This window comes from Salvia splendens, chromosome 6 (assembly GCF_004379255.2).
Source record: "Salvia splendens isolate huo1 chromosome 6, SspV2, whole genome shotgun sequence".
In the NCBI taxonomy this organism is placed as follows: domain Eukaryota; kingdom Viridiplantae; phylum Streptophyta; class Magnoliopsida; order Lamiales; family Lamiaceae; genus Salvia; species Salvia splendens.
In genome coordinates, this window is record NC_056037.1 from 12,273,119 (window position 1) to 12,285,501 (window position 12,383).

Below are 12,383 nucleotides of genomic sequence, written 5' to 3' on the forward strand. Positions count from 1 at the left end.
TTATCGTCGTTACAGAGGTTTGATATGAATTTTATGTGTTTTCCGAAAAGGTGGTTCGCACGCACGCTAAAAGTCGGAACGAGGAATTTTACGGAAATCCTAAGCTTTTGAGGTGGGCTTATTACTTAAACTCTTTTATTTGAAATGATATGTTTATGGTGAAATAAGGGTGGTTTTAAGTATTATGTCATGCCGTATGTTATATTTTGAATTGCCTATCTGATTGTCTACTAGGATAATGTCCTACTAGACTTTGATGGTTAACGAATTCGGGTCTGACTAGGGAGTGAGTCCCTACTCAGACTAGTGCACTGATGGGGATCGTGAGCCGTCCTTTGTGGTCGACCGGTCCAGTGATCGAGTTTGTGGCCACATTCTCGTTTCACATGATGGTTCAGATATGGTACATGAATGGGGATGATAATGATATTTGTCTGCAGACAACTTTTTATGGAATGGTTTTAGTGATTCTCGGCCTTTTAAAGTAAAACCCGAGTTTCACTCAATGATGGCTTGACATAACTTAAATGATGAATGTATTTTGGGCATGAGTTCACTGAGTGCATTAAAGTACTCAGCCCTTGCATATGTTTTCCCTATGTGCAGGTTGAGCGGTGACGAGCGCAGTGGGTGTTGAGCATAAAAGTAAAGAATGTCTATCAAATGTCTAGAATATGGTGTGTCTTCATACATAGCATTATTCTACTCTCGAAATGCTTCCGCTGAATATTGTTTCTTTTGAGTTGTGTATTGTTGAGATATTTTCATTGTGAGTTGTTGATCGTTGAGATACTCTGATTTTAGTCGAGCTATTCTAATTTGTTTCGAGCTATGGTCAAGTTGTGTTGTTTTCCCCTTTCTTCCCCGCTTCTTTAATCCTCCCCTAGTCGCGATCAACCGTGTTTTCTATCCTTAGAAAATGCGGGCGTGACAGAGTGGTATCAGAGCAATTTTTCTTTCCGCTCTGGACCCGAGAGTCTTTTTCTGTCTTAGTCTAGACTTGTTTCGCTAGACTAAAATAAGGTTAAATTGGAAGGCTCAACATCCCGCTTCGCCACGCTCAACTAGGAAAGAGGTAATATATTTTTTATGAAAAAATTTTTATGAGAACGTTTTGGAGAAAGGAAGACGAGAAAATTTTTGAGAAAGAAGGAGGAGAAAATTTTTATAAGAGGAGGAAGTAGAATCTTTCTGTGAGAGATTGATTTCGAGAAGAGTATTTGCTAATGTTTGAGAAAAGAACGAGTTTTGGATGAGGGACGACGGATTGTTTGTTTTTACATGAAAGATGAAAGTTGATGTTCAAGTATGTTTTGAGTTTTGATTCAAAACTTGTACTTCAAAGTTGAAAGTGAGATGTTGAAATATTTGAGAAAAGTGTGAGTTTTGAAGAAAATGGTTGTTTTGAAAGTAGATGTGAAATGTGTTGTGAACTTAGAGTGCCTAAGACTAAGCTAGATGAAACGTGCGCGAACCATAGTTGTAAGTTGACAATTTATCCATCGCTTTCCCGAGCGATGAAAACCAACGAGAATCTGAAAGTGTGGGGTGAATCCCTAATGTGTCAAGGCACGACGAGGCAAGGAGAGCGAGAATGCGAATGTTTGCCGGTGGACCATGGAACTTTTGCTATTTCTTTGGAATGGCGCGAAACGTTAGAGCAAGCTTAGTGTGTGAACCATTTTACTATTCTCTATCGTTTTCGTGAACGATAAGAAAAAAAAAAGAATACGAGGAAGATTTCAAGAAGATGAGGATAGAGAAGATGAAATGAAGCTTCAAACACGAAAAAGGTGCGAGACAAGAAGAGCTGATGCTAAGTGATGTAGCTATGCAATGACAAGAGATCATACTCGCGATGCAAATCAATATAGCATTATCTCGCGTAATTTTGCTAAAAGTGGCGACACGATGGAGACGGCCTTTATAGCAGGCGGAGAAGCACACAAATGATTAAAATGTTTTAAGAGAATGATTGTTATAATATGCACGAATATTACGAAGATATGGCTTTTGACTGACTACAATTATCTTGTAGTAATGACGTGATGAATAACAACTTGGAATCCACGATTTCTTAGAACGATGTTGCCGTGTTCGGCCTCAGAAAGACGAGCGAACGAGTGCGACCTTCGTAGCTAGAAAGAATGATTTTAAATCAACAGTACTTACTTGGATTCTAAGTTCTTTTCGATACGTATTGAATAACCGTGAGCCCTTGCCTATTTAAACACCTTGGTTGACTCATGCTTTGCAAGTAGTGCCAATTATTTCTTTTCCTATATCGAGTCATAACTCACTTTTATTTCTTGAAAATTGGTGCTTACCTTGGTATCTTTGGATATCTTGATTAGTAGTCCTCTTTGATTCATCTCTCGTAGGGAAAATGTTTTGACCTTATGAGCCTCCGTCATTGAACTTCATTCCTAAAGTTGTTTGCAGTTATGACCTTCAGTATGATTACATCTCCCATACATGTTTTTTTCAAAGAATGAAATATTCCTCTTGGAACTTTTTGTACACCTTTTTATTTCGTAACTATGCATGTGGCAAGTTCTTTCTTGCAGAAGTGAAATAGTTTTTAACTCAGTTTCACTACATATATTGTCTCATGCAATGATTTTTCTTGCTTGCAACACCAAGTTAAGGCTATCGTGTTCTCTTTTTCCTTAACTTGTTTGATCTAGCTGGTTTTCCTAAAAAGTTCACTTCACGTCGGTTGCAAACCTGTGAATCCATTGATGTGATTTCATTATTCAATAGCATGATGTCGTCGAACCATGATCAGTGCTACTTCATGACATTTTTCTATGCTCTTAAATCCTCCCACGATTGATCATCTCATGTCATGACATGTTTGAACCGTCATTCATTGATGCCGGAATTTTGCTAAGTTGATTGGCAATTGAAATATCTTATTTGGCAGCCTACTATGGAATTTGAGACTTAATTCAGTTCATCCTGTTCTCAAGACCTATGTCATATTCTTTCGAGCTCTCATCAGAAGTAAAGTCTCAAGGTTTATGAGTTTACCTGAAACCTTAATTCTCATAATGAACACCAATTTTTGTAAATTGGTGATGAGATCTAAAAGAGTCGAGCTAGAAATGTTGTTCTTGTTTTCTTGATTAATTCTGCAGCCTTTCTGATTAATACACTTTCTGCAGTGTTGTTATAAATTTTTTTTTTAAATCAGTTCATATCCAAGGAAGACTGCTTGATCAATTTCTGAGTTCTTGATACTAGACTTGGAGGAAAGGGTGAGGTTGAGCTTTTCGAATGCACACGGGGGAATAAGTTTCTATAATCAGACATGCGTAAAAGTGATACACCAACTAGAGGCATCGATATAACCAAGAACACGAGGTGTTAAATTTTCAGCAATGGTTATTAATCTTAAAGAGTTACGAGGAAGCTGTTTGGAAATTGGATTACAAGTTCATGGAGAAATATTTTATTAGAATGATGTAAGCAAATTTCGGGACGAAATTTCTGTTAAGGTGGATAGAATGTAACGCTCGTACTTTTTAAGTACTAATTAAAATATGTCGTGAAGTAACGACGTCTCTGTTAGTTAAATAATAGAGTTTTCTTGGAGACGTGTTTGAAGGACTCGTTGAAAGAATGACGATGAAGTTGCTATATTTGGCAAGAAGGATGGAATACGTGGAGATGGATATTTTTTTTATGGAAGACGACACACGTAAATCGAGGAACGGTCGAAGAAATTATATTTGGAACAACACCAAATATAAGTTGTGACGTTAGTCGTTCTTTAATTTTGCGAAGAACAAGATAACGAAAGTTAATAAAGTTTTGTGAATTTTAATTATCGAAGGAAAATACGAAAATATAAAGTATGAATTTATATTGGGCTTTGCAAATTTAATTAGAGTCCAATTGTCTATCTACAAAATGGTTTGGACCCTAATTATTTAAAGAAATCCAACCCATTGATAAAGAATTTTACAAACTTGGGCTTTCAACTAAATGAGCCCAAACCAATCTAATTAAAGTGGGAGTCCATTCTTTTCCAAAAAAAGGGAGCAAGCCCAAGAACCCTTCTCCTTCTTCTCCTCTCCACGATCGGCGGTTTCATTCAAGTGGAGACTTCCCAACTTTCAACTTCTCCACTCTCCATCTTCCACCATTTATCCTACAAACCAAAAGACACCCCTTTTTAAACATCCACCCTTTCACTTCTCTTCTCACCTTACACTTCAAAAAAAAAAAAGAGGAGAATGAGATTGTGAGAGAGAGGGCCGAGAGAGGGAGCTAGAGGTGAGCAAGAATTTGGGGTTCGTATTCAACCCTTTCAAGAATTCACCTATCAGAAGGTATAATTCTTTTCCCATTCAAATTCTTTATTTTCTTCATGAATGGCATAGCATGTACTCAACTATAGAATGATCACATAATTCGAACAGTAACATCAATCAAGCACCAAGCAGACACCCCCCTTTAATGTTTTAACTCAAAAACACTAGAAAGAACAAAACTTGAATAAACGAACTTGTAATCGGGCTGTTCGGGTGGAGTGCGGGGCTGATCGGAGAGGTTCGGGGTGCCGACGAAAGCAGTCGTGCTGTCCGGCGGCAGCAGCGACGACTGGCGCCTCTCCGACGGTGCGACGACAGCGGCTTCCCTCCCCGTGGCAGCAGTAGCAGCGGCGGACAACAGCTTTTTCCGACGACTCCAGCGACAGCGGCGGAAGACGACGTTTCTCCCGGCGAGCAGTGATCGTCGGCGTGGGGGTCGACGAGGGAGACGATTCGCGGAGGCGGCGACCCAACCTTGGGGGAGAATTTGGGCAGTTTCCGTCGAAGAGAGAGAGAGATGAATAGAGAGGAAGAGAGATGTGGAGGGGATAGAGAAAAAAAAATTTGGGCCTTGTTTTTTTTGGGCCTTTTTATTTTAATTGGAAGTATAAAGGTGAGGGCCAAATTAATTAATCGATGGGCCGATAATTAATCGTGGCGAATTATGTAATGATTTCCGGAACGTTTTAAAGAATGAATAATTTTATCCTAAGTATGAAATTATACCTCTTCAACGATAAATGATTGCGATAATTAAAGTATGCGCGTAAATAATTTTTTTAGAAATTATTTTCGACGTTAGGGAAGATACGAGGAGTCAACGAAGGAAAGAGCGAGCGTAAGCGGCCGACCGGCGTCGCACGCGACGCCTTGGGCGGCCACCGAATAATCGAACATGCACGAAAATCGAGAAAGAGAATTTAAAGGATATTAATTAGAGTGCATGCATTCTAATTATCGTCGTTACAGAGGTTTGATATGAATTTTATGTGTTTTCCGAAAAGGTGGTTCGCACGCACGCTAAAAGTCGGAACGAGGAATTTTACGGAAATCCTAAGCTTTTGAGGTGGGCTTATTACTTAAACTCTTTTATTTGAAATGATATGTTTATGGTGAAATAAGGGTGGTTTTAAGTATTATGTCATGCCGTATGTTATATTTTGAATTGCCTATCTGATTGTCTACTAGGATAATGTCCTACTAGACTTTGATGGTTAACGAATTCGGGTCTGACTAGGGAGTGAGTCCCTACTCAGACTAGTGCACTGATGGGGATCGTGAGCCGTCCTTTGTGGTCGACCGGTCCAGTGATCGAGTTTGTGGCCACATTCTCGTTTCACATGATGGTTCAGATATGGTACATGAATGGGGATGATAATGATATTTGTCTGCAGACAACTTTTTATGGAATGGTTTTAGTGATTCTCGGCCTTTTAAAGTAAAACCCGAGTTTCACTCAATGATGGCTTGACATAACTTAAATGATGAATGTATTTTGGGCATGAGTTCACTGAGTGCATTAAAGTACTCAGCCCCTGCATATGTTTTCCCTATGTGCAGGTTAAGCGGTGACGAGCGCAGTGGGTGTTGAGCATAAAAGTAAAGAATGTCTATCAAATGTCTAGAATATGGTGTGTCTTCATACATAGCATTATTCTACTCTCGAAATGCTTCCGCTGAATATTGTTTCTTTTGAGTTGTGTATTGTTGAGATATTTTCATTGTGAGTTGTTGATCGTTGAGATACTCTGATTTTAGTCGAGCTATTCTAATTTGTTTCGAGCTATGGTCAAGTTGTGTTGTTTTCCCCTTTCTTCCCCGCTTCTTTAATCCTCCCCTAGTCGCGATCAACCGTGTTTTCTATCCTTAGAAAATGCGGGCGTGACACTTAACTGTCCCTTATTCCGTCCCTTAAATTACTATTCATTCAATTTCATTTTTTATTTTTTTTCCAACCCAATTCAATTAAAACAAACACACTTTATTAAAAACACACTTTATTAAAAAAACACAACATAAAAAAAACACAACATAATTTAAAATACAAATTTAAAGAAAATTAAAAAACTACTCCGCCGGCTAATCATCCTCCGGAGGCGGTCGAGGTTGAGGGGGAGTCGGAAGGCCAAGTTGTGCTGCCATATGCACAATTCCGTTCCACCAGGCCGCGAATTGGGCGTGCGAGAAGCGGGAAGTGTCCGCCATTGTGGCGGTCATGTACGCCACCATAAGTGTGTCCAAGCCTCCCCGCGAGCCCGATCCCGAGGCCGCCTGGCTTGATTCGCCTCAGCCCTTCCTCGCTCTAGTCGCTTTAGCCACCTTCGTCCCTTGCGGCCCACGGCTGGATCCTCCAGCATCGCCGATCGTACCCGCAAACTCCTGCGATTCAGCCTCATGTGGGCTGATGCCCTCAGCGGTGTCACCACCAGACGAGTATTGACCACTCCCCGTATGCTTCGTGCGCTTCGAGTTTGAGCCCGAGCTGGAGCGGAAACCGCCGGCCCACCGTTCCTCGTCTTTCACGACCTGCCAAACATCAACATATCTGAATTGTTGACGGGTGTCCTGGTAGTAGGCGCGCAAAGCGGACGTTAAAATGTCGGTTGCAGTGGTGCCGCTTTGGTAGCGCGCCGCTTCGGCCGAGTAGAGGCCGCAGAATTTTTTGACCTGTCGGTCGACTCGGTCAAAGTGAGAGCGTAGCATTTTGTATTTGCGCTTGCGGGAGCCTTTCGGCTTTATCTGGTGGTAGACCTCGCAGACCTTTTCCCAGAAACACTTCCGGGGTTGTTGATTCCCGACGATGGGATCGTAAGAGACGGTGATCCAGGCGTTGTACACCGCCAGCGTTTCCTGGTTGCTGTACGGATGTCGGCCTAGATCCTCTTCCTCTTCCTCTTCTTCCTCATCCTCCTCATCCTCGCCCGCCTGGGGTTGTACACCGCCTCGTCCACCTCCACCGCCTCGCCCACCTCCACCGCCTCGGCCTACTCCCGGCGTTGGATCAACGGGAAAATCCTCCTGGATCTGGGATAATCCCTGCGAATACCGCGGGGCGGAGGGACGGGCATATGCATCAACGTCAAAGTTGGGTGGTTGGTAACCCCCGGCGTCTCCGAACCCTGGGTCCCCGGCGTCGACGCACTTGAACCGCCCAGTGTGTTGATCATGGTCTCCCAATCGCCGAAGGCGTTGAGATCCCACCCGCCGGAGCCAGAACCGCCGTAGTTGCCTTCGCCGGACATCTTGTGATGAGAGGAAATTTGAGAGGAAATTGAGATGATAGGAGAATAGATGTGTAGTTGTGTGTGAAATGAGGATGAGTGTAGGAGTATTTATAGAGTAAAAAAAAACTAATTTAAAATTAAAAAAATGAAGAAAAACAAAAAAACGGTTTTATTACCGTTAGATTTTTTTTTAATTTATTAATTTTTTTAAAAAAAATATTTATTGCGTCAGCAAGTGACGACGCCCACTCGCGGGCCGGCGAGTGGGCGTCACGCACGACGCCGGGTCGCGCCACGTCGCATAGGCGCGTGGCGAGCCGGCCCGTCGCGTAGCTCGGCGACACGGGACGCGGGACGGGACAAGGGATGAGACGGCACGGGACGTTTGCTGCAACGCGGCGAGCGACGAACCCGTCTCTCCGGGACGGGACGCGGGACGCCGACGCGCCGCATAGTGGATGCTCTTAGTAATTAAAAAAAAACTTTTAGTAGTAGTTAGTAATCTATCAATATCTAAAGTAAGAGTTTTTTAGATGACCATGTGACACATTTTTGGGCGGGAAAACAATTTATTGGGCAAACAAAAGGCAGATATTATTGAGTAAAAATTGGTCCAATAAAAAAATGGCTTCACCAAGGAGTTTATACACTTATAAATACAGACACCATTAATGGAATCTGCAACATCCTAAAAAATTATACAATAGCCATCTTTGTTCCCCACTTTCTATCCTGTACAAAGTCAGGTCGAGGCCATTGGCTAATCGCCGGCCGTCGGAGGACAGGTGCACCAACCAGAACACCCGTTCAGACACGCCAAGAACTCCATGGCGCCGTTGAAACAGGGTGGTGGAGCTGCAGCGAGGGCGCCAAGGCTGGCGGGGGCTGGCAGACGGCGAAGCAGCGAGGCGGGGAGAGAGAAAGAGAGAAGGAAATGGTGGCGCGTAGCTGCACCGATGGGGAGAGAGAGAGAAATAGAGATCGGGGACTTGGGGGGGCGTGTAGGTTTAGAGAAATATTGGGGTTTGAACATTGAAGGCTTATTAGTTTGTGTTGTATTATAATACTTGGGCTTTGTTTTGGGCTTTTAATATAGTATTTTATAGTATAATAGTTGTATTATAATTTTTTGTTCATACTATGATACCACGAAGTTTATATGTTGAACGTTATTGTTATATCTAAAAGTTGGGCTCTAATTTTGACTTTTAATATTTGTTGCAGTTATGACTTCTCCCATAAATTTTAAATATAAATTATTGTTATTGATTTATTCTTACTTATTATTTTCATCAAAATTATTTACACACAAAGACTAAGGTGATTGATATTTTAATAATTTATTAATAGTTTAAATTTTTTTTTAAAAATAATATACATCTAATATATAATCAAAATATTTTACAATTTTTATTTATAATTTTCTTAGCTAATGTTGTTAATATCTCTTTTTAGCATCACTTAAATGAAATTGTAAATTTAGATTTTTATGTATGAAATGATATTAATTCCTTAAACAACAACATAACTAATTGCTGCAAGTATCATAGTAAGAATTTACGGAAAAATCTACAAAATCGAAGATTAGATAACTTACTCCTTCGACTTTCTTATGAGTGCGGGCAAATAGCTTGATGAATGCAACTTCAGGTATATGTTCATCTCTCTCTATGCTTTTGGGAGGTGAGAGTCTTGGACGTTGTCGAGAGATCCGTACCTGTAAAAGCATAATGCTACTCATAATGTTGAACCCAAAACTGAGAGTGCGGGCAAATAGCTTGATGAGTGCGGGCAAATATGTTGATGGAATTGTAGAGGCTTCATTTTGGGCTTCAGCTCACTCTTTGAGATTGCTCTTTGTGAGTTTGTTAACATCGGAATCTATTTCACGCCCGGACTTTGTTTGGCAAAGTTGTTGGAAATATTTGTCTGAAGATGTTCTTTATAACCGCCGAAAATTAACAAATTATCCTGGTAAGTAATTTTTAAAATTATTTTGTTGCATGTTTATTATGTTATTTGTTATTATTTTCAATTTATAATATAAGTTTAATTCTAACAACGTATTCTTAATTACTATATGTATGATCTTGAGTGAGGATGAAATTCAGAATTTTGCATTGGCAGAGATTGAGAAATTGTTGCAGAATCTTGGCAAAACTTTGCGTGATTTCCATGGTTTACCGTATCCTGATAATCAGTATTTTGAATCAAGTGAAAATAGACTGATTACTGATGAGTTGTGTTATGATCGCGAAGGTTTAGCAAGGGAATATTTGGAATTTATTTCCAAATTCACTGATGAACAACTTTCTGTGCATGACACTATAATGTCGTCTGTGCATTCTAATGATGGAGGAATATTTTCAATCATGGACAGCGGTATGTTGCTATATCAAGAGTCACAAGTCGTGGAGGTTTGAAGATTTTGGTGTGTAAAGATGAAGAAGATGAAGGCAATGGTGATTCTACTGTTAACATTGTTTATAAAGAAGTTTTTCAAAACTTATGAACTATTGGATTGTTGATATTTGCGTAAGTTCCTATTTATGAATATTTGTGTTTTTTACATATTTTGCGTAAGTTCCTATTGGATTGTCATTATCTCATCTTTATTCTATATTATATTTTATTTATTCCACTCATATCTGCGTTTCAAATTCAAAAAAATTATTTGTTTATTGGAAATAGACACTTATTTATTTGTCTCGATAGTTACAATGTGTTTTTTTATTAGACATTTATTCTGTGTCTGCAAGCATAATTATACAATATTTATCATCTACTTTTTTTTAAGTTCATTTATCTTAGAATTTTTTACAAGTTTTATAGCCAATGCATAGTACGGGTGGTAAAAATAGTTAGTATACAATCAAAAATCCAATAGGCCCATCTCCTGCAGTGACGAATAATACAAATTTCTAAAGTAAAAGCGTTTATTAGGAACAGCGACTTTACCGAATTTGCGGACTGAATTGGCTCTCCAAACTCCTACGCCGACTCACCTCCATAGTCCGACGACTCACAGTGCTTTGCCGTCTATAAAGAAGCAGCCTCAATTCAGTTCCCCCCCCCCCCCCCACTTCGATTTTCTCTGGAACTAGTGGTTTCAAGGATTTTGATTGGTTGTTATATGGGATCAAACATTCACAATTTTTTGTTAGTTGAATAAATCCATCCTAATTTCTCTTCTACGGGAACTCAATTGGAATTTATTTAGGTTCTTTCCATTGGGCCTGGCTTACACCCTAGAAATTCCAGGTACGGATTGATTTCGCTGTGAATTTTCGTTTTCTTTAGCTCATAGGATCGGTCGTGTCTTTTATTGTGCTGCTGAGTGCGAGAATCAGGGTTTTACTCTAATGTTGGTTCGATGAATTGGGATCGGAAATGTGGTTTCTTGGTCTAAATCGATCAAGATTTTGTTCTATCAAGGTTATCCAATTTGATTATGGTGTGATATTATGAATGTTGCCTAATATGAGCAATGGAGAGGGGAAAGATAAGTTCTTGAGTGAGAAAGAGAATCCGCAGGCAATGAAGAAGAAAAAGAAGTTGGGGGAAGACGAATTTGCGCAAGCCATTGCCAAGAATGTGGTGGCGCAGGTTTGTGAAAGTTTAGGTTTTCAGAGCTTTCAGCAGTCTGCATTGGATAATCTCGCTGATGTAGCGATGAGGTATATTCGGGAAATAGGGAAAACTGCGTCTTCTTATGCAAATTTAGCTAATAGGACGCAGTGTAATGTCTTCGATGTGATTCAAGGGTTGGAGCATTTGGGCTCAGTTCAGGGCTTTTCAGGTGCTTCGGATGTTAGGCATTGCCTTACAAGATCAAGTGTTGTTAAAGATATTATTCGATATGTTAGTCTAGCAGATGAAATCCCATTTGTGTATCCGATCCCTGCTTTTCCCGTTGTGAAAGAAAGGGTATTGGACCTTAGAGTTTCTCAGTCAGAGGAAATCCCCCGTGACGAACATATACCTTCCTGGCTGCCCATGTTTCCAGATCCTGCGACTTATGCAGAGTTAAGTTCTGGAAATGAGAAAGACTCAGAAACAGAGGCGGTTAAGCTTCAGCAGGTTGAACAGCAGAACAAGAGAGCTGAGAGATCTTTACTGAATTTGCAGCAGAAATTTATGTGTAATGGAACTGAAGCAGGAGTAGTTGTTGAACAAGGGGATGCTGCAAAGGCACAACGAGCAGCAGAAAACAATCCATTTCTTGCTACCCCTCTTCAATTCGGGGTGAAGGAGGTATCTTTGCCCACTCTTCCAGCTAGAATTATTGATGAATCTATGGAGTACGGTTATCATCAAAGTCACAAAATTGTGGAAAACCTAGTCTCAGTTATGGAGCCATCTTCGCAAACCAATGAAGCTGCAAGGAATGGTCCTTGTGAACCTGAGGACAGGAGAATGATTCCTGTAAATGGGAGGCCCATTGTACAATTCACGTTTGGGAATGTTAAGAAATCGTTAAGCATGGTAACAAACCTTCGAAACAACAGCACGAGGTGAACTTCTCCTTGGTTTGGTGATGATCATGATGGAGCAGATGAGAAGAAAGATAGGGCTGAGTTGATCCTTTGTGAAAATATGGAGTATCCACCAGAAATGTCTAATGTGTAAATTAGAATGTTTGATTAGAGACTGTATAATTCTTTTTGGAGCCAGCATCCAATGCTTGCTTCATGGTAGTCATAGTCGAGGAGCTAGATTTTCTCTACACAGGCATTTTAGAGTTCTAAGTTTCACTGAGTTGTTGAGGGTTAGTTGTCAGTTGTTTTTTGTATTACTTTATATCATTTGACCCAATCATTAATTCATAATGTTGACCTTA

General features: G+C 40.3%; 1 protein-coding gene and 1 long non-coding RNA gene across 2 annotated transcripts; one reads left to right on the forward strand and one right to left on the reverse strand.

Moving 5' to 3' along the window:
• Positions 1–3,843: 3,843 nt before the first annotated feature.
• LOC121806773 lies at positions 3,844–5,273 on the reverse strand. The gene is made up of 2 exons (XR_006051706.1): positions 4,514–5,273; positions 3,844–4,156 (listed from the first exon to the last, which is right to left on the reverse strand). It is a non-coding gene; the product is annotated as an uncharacterized LOC121806773 (long non-coding RNA).
• A 5,240-nt stretch (positions 5,274–10,513) lies between these two features.
• Positions 10,514–12,383, forward strand: LOC121810070 (transcription initiation factor TFIID subunit 8-like). Its single transcript, XM_042210968.1, has one exon. The coding sequence runs from the start codon at positions 11,012–11,014 to the stop codon at positions 12,059–12,061; it is 1,050 nt and encodes a 349-aa protein (XP_042066902.1). The 5' UTR covers positions 10,514–11,011; the 3' UTR covers positions 12,062–12,383.